This window comes from Vulpes vulpes, chromosome 5, assembly GCF_048418805.1.
Source record: "Vulpes vulpes isolate BD-2025 chromosome 5, VulVul3, whole genome shotgun sequence".
Lineage (NCBI taxonomy): Eukaryota > Metazoa > Chordata > Mammalia > Carnivora > Canidae > Vulpes > Vulpes vulpes.
Window position 1 is genome coordinate 63105239 of NC_132784.1, and position 17802 is coordinate 63123040.

Sequence of the window (17802 nt, forward strand, 5' to 3'; positions counted from 1 at the left end):
AGATTCCTTCTGGGTGCTGGGGTGATTATTGGCATTATTTTACTTCTTTCTTTTTATGTATTTTCCAGTTCTCCCGCAATTAGTGCCTTTAAGTTCATAGCATGCTTCCCAACATTTTATTAAGAAAAATTTTCAAACATAGAATTTAAATTGCCAAATGTTTCTAATGACTGAGTAATATTCCATTGTATACATAGACCACATCTTCTTTATCCATTCATCTTTCGATGGACACCGAGGCTCCTTCCACAGTTTGGCTACTGTGGACATTGCTGCTAGAAACAACAGGTTGCAGGTGTCCCGGCATTTCACTGCATCTGAATCTTTGGGGTAAATCCCCAGCAGGGCAATTGCTGGGTCGTAGGGCAGGTCTATTTTTAACTCTTTGAGGAACCTCCACACAGTTTTCCAGAGTGGCTGCACCAGTTCACATTCCCACCTACAGTGCAGGAGGGTTCCCCTTTCTCCACATCCTCTCCAACATCTGTTGTTTCCTGTCTTGTTAATTTTCCCCATTCTCACTGGGGTGAGGTGGGATCTCATTGTGGTTTTGATTTGTATTTCCCTGATGGCCAGTGATATACAATGGAACATTCCTCAGCCATCAGAAATGACGAATACCCACCATTTGCTTCAAGGTGGATGGAACTGGAGGGTATTATGCTGAGTGAAGTCAACCGGAGAAGGACAAACATTATATGTTTCACTCATAAGGGGAATATAAAAAATAGTGAATGGGAATAAAGGGGAAAGGAGCAATGAGTGAAAATATCAGTGAGGGTGACAGAACATGAGAGACACCTAACTCTGGGAAACGAACAAGGGGTAGTGGAAGAGGAGGTGGGCGGGGGGTTGGAGTGACTGGGTGACGGGCACTGAGGGGGGCACTTGACGGGATGAGCACTGGGTGATATGCTATATGTTGGCAAATTGAACTCCAAATAAATCAATAAATAGCCAAACGTTCAACATTGAAAGCATTTTTTGTATACCGGCAGCCCTGGTGGTGCAGCGGTTTGGCGCCGCCTGCAGCCTGGGATGTGATCCTGGAGACCCTGGATCAAGTCCCACATTGGGCTCCCTGCGTGGAGCCTGCTTCTCCCTCTGCCTGTGTCTCTGCCTCACTTTCTCTGTGTCTCTATGAATAAATAAATAAATAAATAAATAAATAAATAAATAAAATCTTTTAAAAAATCTGTATACCCAACCACCTAGATTCTACTCTTGTGTTACTGTATTTACTTTATCACAAATATGTCCACCTACTCATTTCACCTGTAGAGTATCTTTAAACTCTTCTTTTAAACTCAAATGGTCAGCATTCTGTGAAAAGCAGAGGTTAAACCCTGGGGGAGTCCAGGACAATAACAAAAGCAATAATGTTGTGTGATGTGCTTTGACTGTGCTCTAGAACTCACTGGGTTCTTAACTCCGAGCCTGCAGCCTTCATACCCAGCTGTGGTTCTCAGACTCCAGCCTGCACACAAACTACAGGAGAGAGGGTTGCATGCAGAATCACTGGGCACTTTTAACAAATACTCTTTCCTGCCCTAAGGCCATGGTATAAGCAGTTGACAACACCCCATGAGAATCCCTTCACCTTGGGGATGCCCATCTCTGCCTAGTAGGATCAAGGAACTCATTCATTTATTCATTCTCTCAACAGATGCTCACAGAGCTAGAAGCCAGACACCAACCTATGTACCTGGGCTGTGTTTATGAACAAAGATCCCTGCCTTCATGAGCTTTTTGTTCAGTACCAGGGAGAGAGAGAACATTTTTATTTTATTTTAAACCTTAGTAAATAAGTAAATCATCTAGAATATTAGAAGAGATACCAAATAAAAACAAAAAGAAAGAAAAGGTAGAGCAGTGTTAAAGCAGCTGGCGGGGGGGATGGGGTAGGTGCGAGGGCTGCAATATTAAATTGCAGGTCATTTGGCTGGAGTGGAGGGGCCACAGGAGAGGTGTTGAGCGCAGGATGGAGAGAGGTGTTTGCTGATGGCTCAGACAAGAGGGGCAGTGGGGATGAAAAATACCAGGTTCTGGATCTCTGTGCTGGTCAAACCAACAAGATGTGCTGATGGAATGAGGGTGGTGCATGAAGGAAAGTGGAGTCCAGATCAGCCCAGGGTTTCTGGCCAGGACAAATGCGAGGCAGAATGAGCAGGCTGGGGACAGACAGAGCCGGCTAGGGAATAGTGGGCTTGCCTGCTTGGGCCGTTGGGTGAGCCGTCTGCCAGGTAGCCAAATGGAGAGGCAAGGGGGCAGCTGACTACGTGAAGGTCAGGAGTGAGCTCCAGGGTGAGGGTCATTGGTGACCTTTATGATGTGGAGGCCAAAACCAGGCAGGAATGGGCGTTAAGGAAAGGGAGTGGGGGAGGAGCTGCAGGTAATGCTAGGAAAGGCAGCGCCTGAGATTTTTGTTGAAGTCCTGAAGTTGAGAGGGGCCATGTACAGAGTAAAGCTAGAATTCAAACCCGAATCCTACACTCTGAACCCTCACATCCTCCTGCAATCAGAGAAGGTGCTGGGGAGGGGGTGGCCTCAGGGGGCTGATGGAGACAGGTAAGCAGGAGTGCAAAAGCACAGCTGAGAGGGGAGTGCTGGGTGTCCATGGGGGCATTTTTTTCTGCCGTGTAGCCCAGAGTGAGAACCAGAGAAGAGGGCATCTGAGGACAGAGAGCAGTGACCCTGAAGGCCAGGCTGAGATGAGCAGACATACCTCATTCTGTGGTGGGAAACCTGAGGCTAAGGGGGAGGAGATCGCTTACCCAGGGTCAGCCTGAAAATGGCAAAGGGGCTGCTGGAGCTCCAGCCTCCTCCCCCACCGCAGGGAGAAAAGAGACAGTGGAGCCCCCCACCCCCTCATCCCCACATAACCCTCCACACTCACCCCTGTGGTTCTGACCCAGTGTAAGCCCCTCAGCTGTGGGCACTGAACAGGGACCAGAGGGCATAGCCATGACACTGGCATAGCCATGACACGGGCCGAAACAAAACAAAAAGAAGGTTTTTCTTGGGGCACCTGGCTGGTGTAGTCAGTGGAACGTGCAACTCTAGATCTTGGGGTCATGGGCTCAAGCCCTACATTGGGTGTGGAGCCTACTTACAAAAAAAAAAAAAATATATATATATATATATATATATATATATATATATATATATATATATATATATATATATTAAGCCTTTTTCTTTCATTTAAGGCTACTATGGAAGTGCTCTAATCCACACACATCTGGCCCCATTTAGCCCCACCAGTCAGAACTTAGCAGTTTTGCTTTTTTAATGAAATATTTCGGATGTACAAACAAATACAGAAAGTAGGCTCCTGAGCATGACTCATGAGCTTGTCTATATCAAGATGGGTTTCGTCTTCAGAAAAAGCATCCTGACTACAGCCTTGGGGCTCCAGGGCCAGACAGCCTGGGCTCAGATTTGGGCTCTACGACTTACTAACTGCACAGCCTTGGACAAGTTACCCAGCCTCAATTTCCCCAGCTGTAATATGAGAATAATTTGTGGGGTTGTCCTGAGGATCAAATGTGTTAATATCTATAAAACATTCAGCAAATACCACCTAGTACATAGGAAGACTTCTGTAAACACTGGTTTCTGCTGCCACTGTCCTTGGGGTGTTTTTGTTAGGTTTGATTTGGAAAGTTCTCAGCTCCAGGACCAGCTGGAGATGCCATGGAGGTTGTGAAATCCAGAGAGCAGATTCTCCTTGTTTCGAAAACCATGTGCTGTGATAAGTGTGGAAATCCCAACCTTGGCCCCTGCATGTCTGATACTCTGGGGAATGCCTGGAAAATTACCAGAAAGGCTGAAGTCCAGCATGAGTGCTGAGAAGGGACTTCCTAACAAAGACTTGGTAGCTTGGTGCTAAGGTTTGAGGAAGAGAAGAAACCTGTGAGGGGCTGGGCATGAATCCCATCCATCAGAGGCTGCTTTTTCAAAAGCAGAACCCAAGCCCACCCAAGACTCAGCCCCCCTCTGCTCTACTGCTGTGTGACCTTCAGGAGTCAACTAACCTCTCTGAGCTTCTCTAGTATGATATGGCCATCCAGACCCATCCAGCAGAGTTCATGTGTGGAGTAAATGAGATCGTGGGGCAAAAGCTGTGAAATCAATTACACCTGTGAGAGGTTGAGGCCTTGTGCCCTGTCCCTACCAGGCACCCCTGCCCTGGGTTAGGTGGGTGCAGGGAGCATGACCTGACTGCCCATACTCCCCAGCCTCAGGTCCAGAGAGAAGGTAGAGGAGGAGCTGGACTGACATATCCCCTCTCCCCTTGCCAGTTGCTGGGAGAGAACAGTGGCAACTCCAGTGAGTACCAGGTCCTGCCTGTTGGCCCCAAAGGTCATGAGTAGCATAGAAAAAGGAGGCAAAATTTGTAAGGCCTCCCAGGCTCTTGACGTACAGGCCTGTGCTATGTATGAGTCCAGCCTCACTCCACATGAATCAGGACTGCCTCCTAACTCATCTGGAAACCACCACCGCCACCAGGCACCACTTGGCACACAGGTTATCTGAAACTCTTCTTTCGTTTTTAATTTTTTTTTAATTTTTATTTATTTATGATAGTCACACACAGAGGGAGAGAGAGAGAGAGAGAAGCAGAGACATAGGCAGAGGGAGAAGCAGGCTCCATGCACCGGGAGCCCGACGTAGGACTCGATCCCGGGTCTCCAGGATCGCGCCCTGGGCCAAAGGCAGGCGCCAAACCGCTGCGCCACCCAGGGATCCCCGTTTTTAATTTATTTATTCATGAGAGACACAGAGAGAGGCAGAGACACAGGCAAAAGGAGAAACAGGTTTCCTGCGGGGAACCCGATGTGGGACTTGATCCCAGGATCCCAGGATTATGACTTGAGCTGAAGGCAGATGCTCAACCAACTGAGCCACCCAGGCGCCCCAGCAGGTGCAAATAAATCCCTACTACATGCTTTGATGTCACCCTTTTCCATGTAAGTTTCTTTTAAAAACTCTCCCTGACCTCTCCTTGCCTGAGGATTCTTTCCTTTGTGCTGCCTCCCTTGTGCTTGACCACAAGCCCCAGTAAAGCCTGGCCTGGAACTCCCGTTTGGCCTCTTACCAATTTCTGTTGTTTAGACAGCCCAAGGGCCCAGTTCAGTACCAATATTATGGAGCTCCAGTTTCACTCTGGATATTCACTTCCCCAGCACCAAGCCAAAGACAGCAGGGCTGGAGAAGCAGAGGCAAAGGCTCCTGGCCTGCTCATTCTAAGCCAATTTGGAACACACAGAGGAGAGAAATGATCAGCGCTGGCATTGACCAGGATGCATCACAGGCTAGACGAAAGGCTCAGAAAAACCCAGGCCTGGATAGTAGACATGCAGCCTCTGCATCCCAGGGAGATCTGGGCAGCTGCTCTCACAGCAAATGACAGTTGTCAAGCCCTAAATGTCAGGCAGCAGCATACTCAAAACAGTGGGGAGGTGGGAGCTGTATTCCCTGGGTGCAAATAGGGATAAGTTGTCCATAGAAATTTTTAGAACAATAAGAACACACCATGGGGCACCTGGGTGGCTCAGTTGGTTGGGCATCTGACTTTGGCTCAGGTCATGATCTTAGGATCCTAGGATCGCCAGGTCGTCAGGTCCGGCTCCCTGCTCACCGTGGAGTCTGCTTCTCCCTCTCCAACTGCCCCTCCCCCTGCTCTCTCTCTCTCTCTTTCTCTTTTTCTCAAATAAAAAAATTAAAAATCTTAAAACAAAACAAAACCCCATATGAGCACACCAAGAATCAATCTGCTGTGTATCATTATGAGGTACCAACAATTTTAAAGAATATTAGTGATAAAATACTACTTCCCCCACAAAGCTATTTCCTTGAAGTTCTAGTTGCTGCAGTTACAATTGAGATTAATTATATACATGAGCCTCAGGGCACTTGCTTGGCTCCATGCTGAGTGGCTGCCTTTGGCTCAGGGCGTGATCCCAGGACCCTAGGATGGAGTCCCACATGGGGCTCTCTGCAGGGAGCCTGCTTCTCCCTCTGCCTGTGTCTCTGCCTCTCTATGTCTCTCATGAATAAATACATAAGATCTTTAAAAAACAATTATATACATGAGCCTCAAATAAGCACATTTTTATTTCTGCTTCTTTAAAAAACTTTGTCTTCTATGTGGAAATTCAATCGGGGAACACCTAGTCCTATAGTCTGCAGACACACAAGACTCAGCTACTGTCCCAATAGTAGGTTCCGAGGGGCTCAGAATGGTCCAAGCTCATGCTGGGCATGGCTTGTGTGCCGATTTTCAAGGTCCTACATTTTCCTATGTTTTAACACAGAAGACAGAAGAGTCGGCTCACCCAGGGCCAGAATAAGCTAAAAGAGAAGTGAATCCCTTTTACTGAGAACTAGACTTATTTTAAAGCGGTAGATTAAATAAACGTCAGTGCCCACTATCATTCAACCATTTTCTCTGATTTTTTTTCTGATGAAGGAAAACCTGGGAGAGTTTTGCCAAATAAGATAAAAGGTTATGATTAATTTTCTGTTGATGATGGTTTAGCAAAAATGTTTCAAAAAAAATGTTTCACATGTAGAGATATTTAAAAGCCACTAGATTGATTTTTTTTTTTTTTTTAAAGACAGGTAGTATTGCAGCTTCTGGAATTTATTCTGAAATATGACTTAAAAAAAAAAAGATTTTATTTATTCATGAGAGACACAGAGAGACAGAGGCAGAGACACAGGCAGAGGGAGAAGCAGGCTCCATGCAGGGACTAGATCCCGGGACTCCAGGCTCACGCCCTGAGCCGAAGGCGGAGCTAAACCGCTGAGCCACCCGGGCTGCCCTGAAATATGACTTTTATGAATCTCTGACAAACCTCCCCTAATATTTAAGACTTTTCCTAGTTGTATATCTGTGGTTTCATGTGAGTGAAGCCTTTGAAATTAAAATTAATAAAAAGTCCTCTTCAGTCAGCTGTGAGCAAAGATGGATGGACAAATCGAGCTCAACTGAATACCAAGCATGAGTATGCAAAGACCAATCTTGACAAAGTCACAGACAACTTTCCAGGAGAAAAAGTTCCCAAACAGAAACTGTAATGTTGCTATTATTTATGACTATGACCAACTTACATTCAAGAGTAAGCTTTCTTTCAAAACTACATTAATGCAATTAAAAACTCATTTTTTTAAAAGATTTTGTTTATTTATTCATGAGAGACAGAGAGAGAGAGAATGGCAGAGACACAGGCAGAGGGAGAAGCAGGAGCCTGATGGGAGACTCGATCCTGGGACTGTGGGATACATGCCCTGAGCCTGATGCGAGCCTGATGCGAGACTCAATCCTGGGACTGTGGGATACATGCCCTGAGCCAAAGGCATATGCTCGATCGCTGAGCCACCCAGGCATCCCTAAAAACTCGATTTTTTAAAGCAATCTCTATACCCAACATGGGGCTCAAAACCACAACCCCAAGATCAAGAGTCACAGACTCCGTTGACTGAGCCAGCCAGGTGCCCCAAATTAAAAACTCGTAATCCATTACTTTTTTCTATTTTTTGCCATAACATTTACTTTATTTTTCACTTTTTACTTTTGCACTGGCATGATTTCATATACAAAGTTCAATAAAAGAAAATTTTTGCTGTTTCTTTTGTGGATATTATTACTATTCATTTCATGATTATTACTGAAAATAGTGTTGTCAGATAAAGGAGAGGGATATTTAAAATGGGCACTCCAGGCATCAAACATGGCCAGGTAATCCTGATATCAGTCACTGTGGCATCTTTCTGTAGATTGAAATAACAGTGAAATTTCAGTTGAGCACTTAACATGTGTACGAAGCCCTATTTGGAGCAGGTCCTATGTCGTAAATCCTATATATCTTCACTCTGGAGAACAAAGTGGATTTGAAACATGAAGTGCTCAGAACAGCACCTGGCACACATGTGCCACAGCAAGTGCTGGGGGGGAACACCACCCCTGGTGAGTGGAAGGCAACAGCGGGTGCCCTGAATCTCCTGGTAGCAGGTTTTGCCAGGTTGAAAGGAAGCATTTGCCACGCCCCTTTATGATTTCTGAACCACATCACAGGTTAGAAAAAGAAAAAGTGAAAGCCTGGAAATTGCTGGGAGGGCTGGTCATGGGATAAGTCAGCTGAGACCAGAAAAGGTCTGAGAAAAGGTCAGACCCAAGTAGGGCTTAGGGCAGCAGTCTAGTCTCAGACATCTGGCGCCAGGAGCCAGTCCAGGTGTTGCGGTCTCACTCGGGAAAGCAGCCCAGGGCCTTCGGGGGAGCAAGCCCCCCACTTGCTGCCTCCCTGGTCCCGGAGGTCCTGCCTTCCTGGCATTCGTTTCAGGCAGGTGCACACGCAAGAGCAAGTAGTAAGACATCCGGGCCAGGTACAGGCTACCCCGCACCAGACACCTGCTGCCCAGCGGCGGCGAGAGGAGCGGCCCCACATCCTCCAGGATCCTCTCCCGCCAGTGATCACCCAGCTCCAGGGCGGTGCGTGGCCACTAAAACAGTCCCCACCCCAGCCCACGTCGCCCCACACTTACGGTGGATGCACGCATCTTTCTTGGTGCTCTGGACTCGGTTTCAGGCTGGAGCTCGGTTTGCTCGCCGTGTAAAGGCCTGAGGCAGGGGGAGCAGGGGTCACCGGGTCACTGGGAGGGAACCGGGCCCGCGGGCCCCCGGGCGCAGCGCGTCCCGGCGCGGAGACCGCGCGGCTCTCCTCTCCCCTCCCCAGGGCCACCACCTCACTCTCCTCGATCCGCGAGGGCGTCCTCCCTGCCCTGAACTGGGCAGTGAACGGCTGAGCCCCTTGAAGGGTGGGGGGAGGCTCCGCCGACGCCTGCGGCCGCGGGCGGGAAGTCGGGGTGGTCGGCGTGGCCGGCCCAGGGGGGCGCGCCCTGCCCGCGGGTGCCAGGCGCGCAGCTGCAGCCGGGCTGACGCACCTTCTCCGTCCACACGCAGCCTCCCGGCACCCGGAGGCCCCGAGCACCTCACCCTTCCGTAGGTCCGCGGAGCGGCTGCCCCACCCAGCTCTCGAACTCGGAGGCAGCGCGGCCGCCCGGGCGCAGGGTTAATGGCCGCAGAGGCCGGGGGCGGCGGGCGGTCCCCGGCTCCTCCCCGAGCGCCTGACTAATGGGAGCCGCGCTCGGCCCGTGCCACCGCTGGGGCCGCGGCCGCGCTGCCCCGCTCCCCGCCGCCGCCTGTGGGCGCCCGGAGCCGGGCCCGGCGCCGCCGCCTCGGGCCTCGGGGGCCGCCCGGTAACGAAGGCCGCCTCGTGTTAGGCTCGGCCTGCATACCCACCGCACGGGGCTGTACGACTTTACTTACTCTCCGTTCAAGTGAGCTTACGGTTTAAAACGGTATTGAGTTTGAAAACTATTTGAGGGTTTTGAGAGGCCTGGCAGAAAGACAGCAAACTATGGGGCCTTAAGCCATCAGATATCCCCCGAACCTGGCACACAGCACGAATTCCACGAATGAGTGACCAGAGACAGGCCATTCCTGGCACTGGGCTCTCTGGCTGGACTGTGACGCTCCCGAAGAGAAGAATCAGCTCCTGCTCCTCTCTCTGCCCACTCCCAGCCAGCCCTGAGGCCTGCAGTCAGGATGCTTAGGCCACATCCAGACCCTGTCTGTCACTTGCCGATTATAGGGTCCAGGAGACCCTTCCCTCTCTGAGCCTCAGTCTATTCACCTCTTAAACGGAGTGATAGGGGCAGCTGGGTGGCTCAGCAATTGAGCGTCTGCCTCTGGCTCAGGTCACCAACCCGGAGTGCTGGGATGGAGTTCCGCATCAGGTTCTCCACGGGAGCCTGCTTCTCCCTTTGCTCATGTCTCTGCCTTTCTCTGTGTCTCTCACAAATAAAATCTTTAAATAAAAGAAAAAAAAAAAAAAACAGGGAATGGTGATGATATTGGACAACATATAACTTGTAAAAATACACTCCCCAAAGGGAGAGCAAAAAATGAAATGCGTATAAAGTCCTGGGCCTGATGTGTGGCACGTGGTAAATCTTCATCAGGACATGTTGGCTGACTCTGGGAATTGAACAAGGGGGTACTGTAAGGGGAGGTGGGCTGGGGGACGGGGTGACTGGGTGATGGGCACTTGACGGGGTGAGCACTGGGTGTTATACTATATGTTGGCAAATCGAACTCCAATAAAAAAATTTACAAAAAACAAACAAAAGGACATGTGGCTGTCAACATGAGGGAAAACACATGCTCATCACATCACATGTCATTCACTGGCTTCCCAACCAGAGAGTCAGAGGCAACACAAATAAATACCATAACTTTATGGGCATCACTACTCACCCAATAGATGTTTTGCATATTAAGCAAGTGGCTATCTGTAAAGCAGTCCAAACTCAAGGCAGAGGGATTCGGGTTTGAGAACACCAGACTGACTGACTTTTGCTCATCCCTAACTCTCTGCTTTCAGAACTGCCCAGATGTCACTTCCCTTATCTCCCCCTGTGCTGTGCCAGGGAAAACAAAACAAGGGGATACGGGATGAGGATGTCAGCAAAGTGATTTTCACCTTCCACCGGGTGCTCAGAACAGGAGCCCAGTAAGACAGACCTCAGGCTGAGAAGCTACCCCCACATGATGTAGGTACCTCCACCAGCCAGACTGTGGATAACCCCCTCCCCAAGTCCATCACCAAGGCTCAGGTGGGAAGCCATGCCAGGATCAAACCCAGGGCTGACCTCAAAGCCTCCAGTCTTTTCTGCAACCACAGCCATGGAGCCCTGTTCTTCTTGCAGTGAGAAAGGGTAATATTATTTACAAGGTCTCCATTCTCTGCCTTCTAAGGAGGAGGATGGCTCCTCCAGGAGAATCTGATGTTTTGCTGTCTCTGAGAAGGTAGGAGAAAATGGCTCAGGCTTATGCTGAAGACAGGATGCCTTGTGGGGATTCTGAGCAGGTGGGATAGGAGGGGCTGCAAGGCCAGGGCAGGAGGAGGGGGAAAAGTGGTGAGAGGGCAAGCAAGCCACATTTAAAGGAGCAGAATCTATTAGGAGCGTTTTGTGAGAACATGAGGGTTTCTGTTGCTTGACATTTTTTTAAAGATTTTATTTACTTATTCATAGACACAGAGACACAGGCAGAGGGAGAAGCAGGCTCCATGGAGGGAGCCTGATGTGGGACTCGATCCTGGGACCCCAGGATCACACCCCAGGCTGCAGGCGGCGCCAAACCACTGCACCACTGGGGCTGCCCGTTGCTTGACATTAACTCTCAAAACCTGAACACTCTGCTGGGGAAAACTCTATCAGTCCACTGAATACAGGATTTTTTTTTTTTTAAGTAGGTTCTGGGCCCAATGTGGGGCTTGAACTCAAGACCCTGAGATGAAGAGTCACTGCTGAGTCAGTCAGGTGCCCCTGAATACAGGGTTTTTTTAATATTTACCCAGGCTACTCTGGTGCGGCTTTGTGAATAGGCCAAGTCTGATAGTTTGACCAGAAAAATTAGGTTTTTATGAAAGAAAAGGAAGGTGAAGTGTAACATCCTCCTGAATCCCATCTCTGAAACCCCTCAAGTCCTACTAATGACAAATCCCAGTGAGACACTCTGGAGAGCTTCCCCTGCACAAATGTGCAACATAACCACCATACTTCCCCTTGAAAGAACATTCCTGAAATGTTCCAGGCTTTCTCAATTCCACTCTGTTAAATGGCCCAACAGTCTGGGGAACTGGGAACTGTAGTGGACATTTGTTTTTGTTTGCCCAGCGGCATTTCACTTGGTGACTGTGGTTTTGGTGGACCCGCCAAATCAGTCCACATCACCCTGACTAAAGACACCTGTGACCTTGGTCCAGCTATGAAGGCCCAGCCCCCAGGCGATCACAATGGACCCTGAACATATGATCCATGCCAGGCCAATCAGGAGCCTTCTCTAAGTTGCAGCTATGTATACACACATTTTTAAATAGGCAATGGGTCAAAAAGTAAATAGCTCTTTCCTCTGGAGACATAAAAGTAGTATGACGTAACCCTGCAAGCATCTGTGCCTTACCTCCCCCACAGCATGAAAGAAATCCATCTGGAAAAGCAGAGAATACAGCCAATATATTTGAGATAATAGCCTTGTTGATGTTTGAGTTTCTCCAGTGCCTGTTGACAGTTTTGCTCCTAGACATTCACTTACAATTGCTTTTCCTTCAATTAAGCTAACTAGGGTTGAACTCATCTTTGCAAATATATGGTAATCAAAGACAAGAATGTCAATGCACTGACAAACCATAGTTTGCTTGACTTCTCCCCCTCCACACACACCCACTTTCCCCACTTGTCTTTCCTTCTCCCCAGCTTATGCTAATGAAGGCATTAACACTCTGATGGTAGCTCCCAAGTTCTCACCGTACTCTTCATATTCTATTGTTTGCACCTTCCCAAATGATACGGTGATGAACACATGTGCAACAGCTAGCCTGGCACCTAACACAGGATCACCATCAGGGAGAGAGGGAGAGAGGGAAGGATGGCTACTGAACGCTCCAAGTATATGTTTCAAACTAGAAACATACTAGAACTCTTAGCACAGGGCCAAATGGGCTCTATCTAGCAATTGGTCAATATCTGGGAACTTTAATGCAACCTCTCCACTGGCTCTAAGGCCACCAGTGAAAGGGAATGCTTTCAATAGAGCTTCACTCACTCCCAAAGAGGAACCATTTAACCAGATGGGGCAACCAAATGGAAGTGTTACAAGTTCAAGGGTCCTCACATGTCCATGTTACTGTAAATAAAACATGTTCGATTTTAAGCAACATCTTCAAGTCCATGGCCTCCTCCAGCACTATGCTAGTAAAACTGTTCAGTATTGTTTCGCAGGACAGAGAAAGGTGATGCACCCGAACCACATTACCACTACCACCTTTGACACAGAGTTATCCCTCCCTTAGATTTCCTATTCACTTTGCCAAGCCCAAACCTATTTCATAGACCTTCCCGTATTAAAGAGCAGAGAAAGAGAAAAAAAAAAAAAACAATACAGACATGGTGCTATGATCTTTATTCAATTAAATGACCTCACAACTAAGAAACAGAAAACATGCTTTTAATAAAGTAGCATAATCTCATCCCATTGCACTTTTTTAAAAGTGTATTAAGTTTTAAAGCCGTTCAAAGGCAGGAGTCTAGGAGAAAGAATTTTCAACAAATAATTTTTTAAAGAAAAGAAAAAGAAAACTTGTTAATGCTCAGAATTAATACTGGCCCCTTTAAGGCTTAAGTCCATGGCAGCATTTAGCCATCTAAATTAGAAAGCTTCAGGAATCAATTGCAATGTTTCCTTGGTTATAAGAGCACTACATTTAAATTTTAGTTCTGGCTCATTAAATTCCTTTCAAGGAAGAAAATTGCTTTTGAAATCTTTCTGCTTTTAGACCTGTTTTGAAAAGTTCCTGTTGTGGGGTATCTCTGTCCCTAATTTTCAAAGTTATCTTCTCCATCCTTTTTGTTATTATTTTTATTTATGGCTTAAGGTTTTCTGTGCACGAAAAGATGGAGGGGTTCAAGTCACAGTGCTGAACTTTGCTTTTTAAAAGAAAAACTTTCAAAAGGTGGGTTTTTAAAATCCTAATTACACTTGTTAGTAAACAGGACACTTGGTACATTCTTTTTCCAGAGAAGGCACTATGTTATTGCAATTTAGAAAAACAGCTTTAATGAGCTTAGCTAATCCTCTAGATGAAAGACATCGCCCTTATTACTCTGAACACATGAAGTCCCAGTCATACAGTCTCCAGTAGCAGAGCACCTATTCTGAGCCTCAGGTAGAAGCTGTCCATCTGTCCACTTGCCTCCAAACAATAGTGAATTGCAGTTTGCCATCCCACAGAGCAGTCTATCTCATTGGTCTCTGAGCTACCTGCACTACTGCCTATCAAAGTGGTGATTCCAGGGCCACAACCCAGACCCGCTGAGGCAATCCCTGACAGAAGTTACAGGAGACTGAATGGCTTTAAATAAAACTCTCAAATAAGTCTAGGCACTCCAAAGTAGATGAGAGCCACTACCCAAAACTATAAAAGGACAGAAGGAAAACTATTCTATCACAGTAAATGGTCCCTTACAATGGGCTTAATGTCATTTAAAAAAGCAGTTACACAAATCATTTGTACTTTCATGACTGAAGTTTGTCTTCATTATGCCCTATTCCTTGATTAAAATTTTGTCAGATCTAAATGTAAGCCAGAAAGATGTAGCCCACACTGGCTACCTTGGATGGGAGCCATCCTAAATCATCCTGAATTACATTTAAATAGTTCTATGTGGGGTGGGGGAGGAAGTCCTATGAAGACTTCCATATAAATCATTAAAAAAAGAGAAAAAGAAAGGAAAAAATAAAACTTTTTTTTTTTTTGTCACTTTTGCCTGGGCTTAAGTCAACCTACTTATCTGTAATCTGCCCATAATACATAAACACCCATCCAAACTCACACTATCCAAAACACCACTTTTATAAGTTAGGTAGAATACTGGATATGAACTGCTAAGAACACACTGCCAGTAACAAGGCAGTTTGTTTGCCTAAAGCCTTTCACTTCATGTTACAGAGAAAAGAGAAAGCAGATAAAGCAAAACAATATTCCATAAGCATTCTACCAAGTACAAAGTAGGTATTAATACATAAACCTCCATGGAATGGACTTCTTGGTATATTGCTAAAATAGGATATGACTTTGAAGATGCTGATCATCAGTCATGATCATCTGCCCTCATTTTATCCACAAACCAATCTAGAAAGATTACTCATGAAAGAACTGAAATTTTTATTCTATTATTTTTACAATAAAAAGCTAACTGGATTTAAGAAAACATTTTTTTTCCTTAAATGAATACTTTTCATAGAAATTCCGAGAACCTCCTCTTATACATTAATAGGAATATGCCCCCATATAACCATTAGAAATGTGCAAACCATAAATGCTTGCATGAGAAGGCTGGTCAGGAGTGGCAGAGCAACATACAACAAGCACACACTTTCAGCGTGAACCCGTTTCTGACCCACGAATTAAAGGCTGAGGGAAGTTAAGAGGTAAAAGATACTCTCTTCAACCTGGTTATAAATCTCCCCAGGACTCTTTAAGGCCAGCAATGAGAATGCATCTTTTATTGAAAAACTTGATATAAAACTACCAATTTACTGTAAAAATAAAGAAAATAGGCCAATGAAAACTCACTAAGGATCTTCACTGAGAAAGCTTTATAAACACTTTCCAGAGACAGAATAAGTTAACTAATAAAGACAAAAATAATAAGGCTTCCCCAGGACAATGAAACCAAATTATTTCTTTAAGATCAAAACAGAAATGGTGAATTTAAACAGTAATTAAATACTAAGATTTCACTAAGTTATACACTTTCACATGTTGTTTTACTTTAAAAATTCTAATACTTTAGTATTAAAATAAGTTTTAGATCATCCTTTTCTCACCTTTTAAAGGCATCACTCTAGACAATTATTCTGAAATCTATAAATGTGCTTCTCAACATCTGCAAAGCCTTTAGCTAATAAGTATAAACATGCAAGAGGATGAGAGGCCACCTGAAAATGCACCAAAATTTCAAAGAGAAGCTTTCAATTTAACAGTCAAACTGAGCATCACTGTTATCCAAGTAAACAGTTTTTAGGAATTTTCCTAAAATGTAATGGCAAATGAATAAAATAGCAAGAATTTCAGGGCAAGATGGTATGTAGATATAAAAAAATATAAAATGCTTGGAATTAATTCAGACTTACAGAAATACTTCTGTTGTGAAATGTTAAAGTAATAAAAAGAAAATTCTTTGATACAGAGACTACATGCTTCTTTTTTCTGCTTTTCACTTAGACTTCATATACATAGAATCAACACTTGGGTTTTGCCTAAGCCTTCCTATCTCCCTTCCACAACAAAAATTACCTTAAGAATTAATATTCTCATACCTGAATGCTTACATAAATACTTACAAGGCAATCTTTAAAAGTTTAAAAATCTTTAAATTCACCATTATATTATAAATCAAAGGAAAAGGCAACTAACAGATAAAATGTTTTTTCACCCAATCAAGGTAACAAAAAAGATTAGATACTTCTAGATACTATCCATATTTGGGTGGGACTTTGGTCCTCACTAAGCCAAAGCTATTTTAAAGTTTCCAGATCAGTCAAGTGAAGTTAATAAAGGAAGACTCACTAAACAAAACTGACAATTTTACCTTTATTATTAAAAAATATTTGTGCATAGGAGAATGCAAATAAATGTTTTGGATAAAGACGTGATTTACTTACTGCCTAGGCCACATGAAACAGGACAACTAAAGACAATAATGTTTGGTAATAATGTCTTTCCTTTAATCCTTAATAAAGTTCTCTTCTTAAGGCAGAACTCTTGAAAACTAGACCTCACAAGTAACAACCATGAGTTATATATAATACATATGTGAATATAAACCTGCAAACAGTGAATCTGACCAAGGCACAAGTTCAAATGACTTATCAGATGTCACATGGTTCATCAAACTCAGGGTTTTTTTGTTTTGTTTTGTTTTAAAGTATCGAGCTCACTCCTTTCATTATGAGCCACTCTGGCTTTTCAAGGCATGTTGGCCTCTTTTCTAAAAAGAAGCTATAGGAATGAAGGTAAAAATAAGAGTTTGCTCCAACAAAACTGCTAGCCTGTCAGTAAAAGACCATAAATTTCAGTGTATGATGGATTTAAATAGGATGTGGTTTTTCCACACTATATGGCAAGCAAGATTCTTTAAGACTTTAAGTAACAGTGTAATGGTGTCATTTTCAGTCTTTTGTTCTGAAGCTTTTGCAACTTTCGTAAACATTTTTAAATGGTAACAGTATAAAAGAAACTGACAGGTTTCACCACAAAACAGCAATCTTTCATGAGGCTATCCTTGTCCTCAAAAGCCTGGATTCAATCTTAAAAGGCACTAAGTGACACATGCAGGATTTAAAACCATATTTGCATTTTTTTTCCTTTAGCTTTCTCCCCCATAAAGTGCACAAAGCAGAGAGTAATAAGAAAACAGACACAGGCTTGGATCTATATCAGCAAGGAAAAGAAATGCTTCCAACAGAAATGTTTAAGAATTTGAAGCCATGGGAAAGGTCTGTATATTAATTTATTACTGCTGAGTTTCAGCTCTTCCTGGGTGATCCCAGACCTGCGTTCCTCTGGACCTGTGGCCGTGGCAGAAACCCAGAAATCAGGAGGGGCTGACTGCGTTCTCATTGAATCCTCTTGTCAAGATGCTACTGAGCTTTTTTATCCACAGGTGGCCTCCCAACAACTGCATCCCTCACAGCGGCCTGAGTGGAATTACCCATATGAGAAGTAGCCTGCAAGAGTCAATTTATTCAACAGGTAAGTTAATAAAATACAACACAGCATCAAGAAAGAAAGACTTCAGAGATAAACGTTAAAAAAAAAATAGAACTGCCCTATAACCCAGCAATTGCACTGCTGGGGATTTACCCCAAAGATACAGATGCAGTGAAACACCGGGACACCTGCACTCCAATGTTTCTAGCAGCAATGTCCACAATAGCCAAACTGTGGAAGGAGCCTCAGTGTCCATCGAAAGATGAATGGATCAAGAAGATGTGGTCTATGTATCAATGGAATATTAGCCATTAGAAACGACAAATACCCACCATTTGCTTCAATGTGGATGGAACTGGAGGGCATTATGCTGAGTGAAATAAGTCAATCGGAGAAGGACAAACATTTTATGGTCTCATTCATTTGGGGAATATAAAAAATAGTGAAAGGGAATAAA

At 45.0% G+C, this 17802-nt stretch overlaps 2 protein-coding genes across 10 annotated transcripts in view; both read right to left on the reverse strand.

Moving 5' to 3' along the window:
• The window catches only part of PLAAT3 (phospholipase A and acyltransferase 3), a 32548-nt gene extending 23014 nt beyond the window's left edge, over window positions 1-9534 (reverse strand). For 2 of the 8 annotated variants that reach the window (XR_012001872.1, XR_012001873.1), the window contains exons 1-2: window positions 9002-9178; window positions 8551-8626 (exon numbers count right to left, since the gene is read on the reverse strand). Coding sequence is in view for 4 of the 8 variants with exons in the window: in XM_072760269.1 (XP_072616370.1) it covers window positions 8551-8565 (15 nt within the window). In the remaining 4 variants the exon portion in view is untranslated. The other 6 variants (XR_012001874.1, XR_012001871.1, XM_072760269.1 and 3 more) reach the window with 6 other exon arrangements.
• Window positions 9535-13016: 3482 nt separating this feature from the next.
• ATL3 (atlastin GTPase 3) overlaps window positions 13017-17802 on the reverse strand; it is a 63850-nt gene continuing 59064 nt past the window's right edge. For both annotated transcript variants that reach the window (XM_026004616.2, XM_026004615.2), the window contains one exon: window positions 13017-17362. In XM_026004616.2, the coding sequence (XP_025860401.2) occupies window positions 17276-17362 (87 nt within the window). In that variant the 3' untranslated portion in view covers window positions 13017-17275. The remainder of the gene's footprint in view (window positions 17363-17802) is intronic.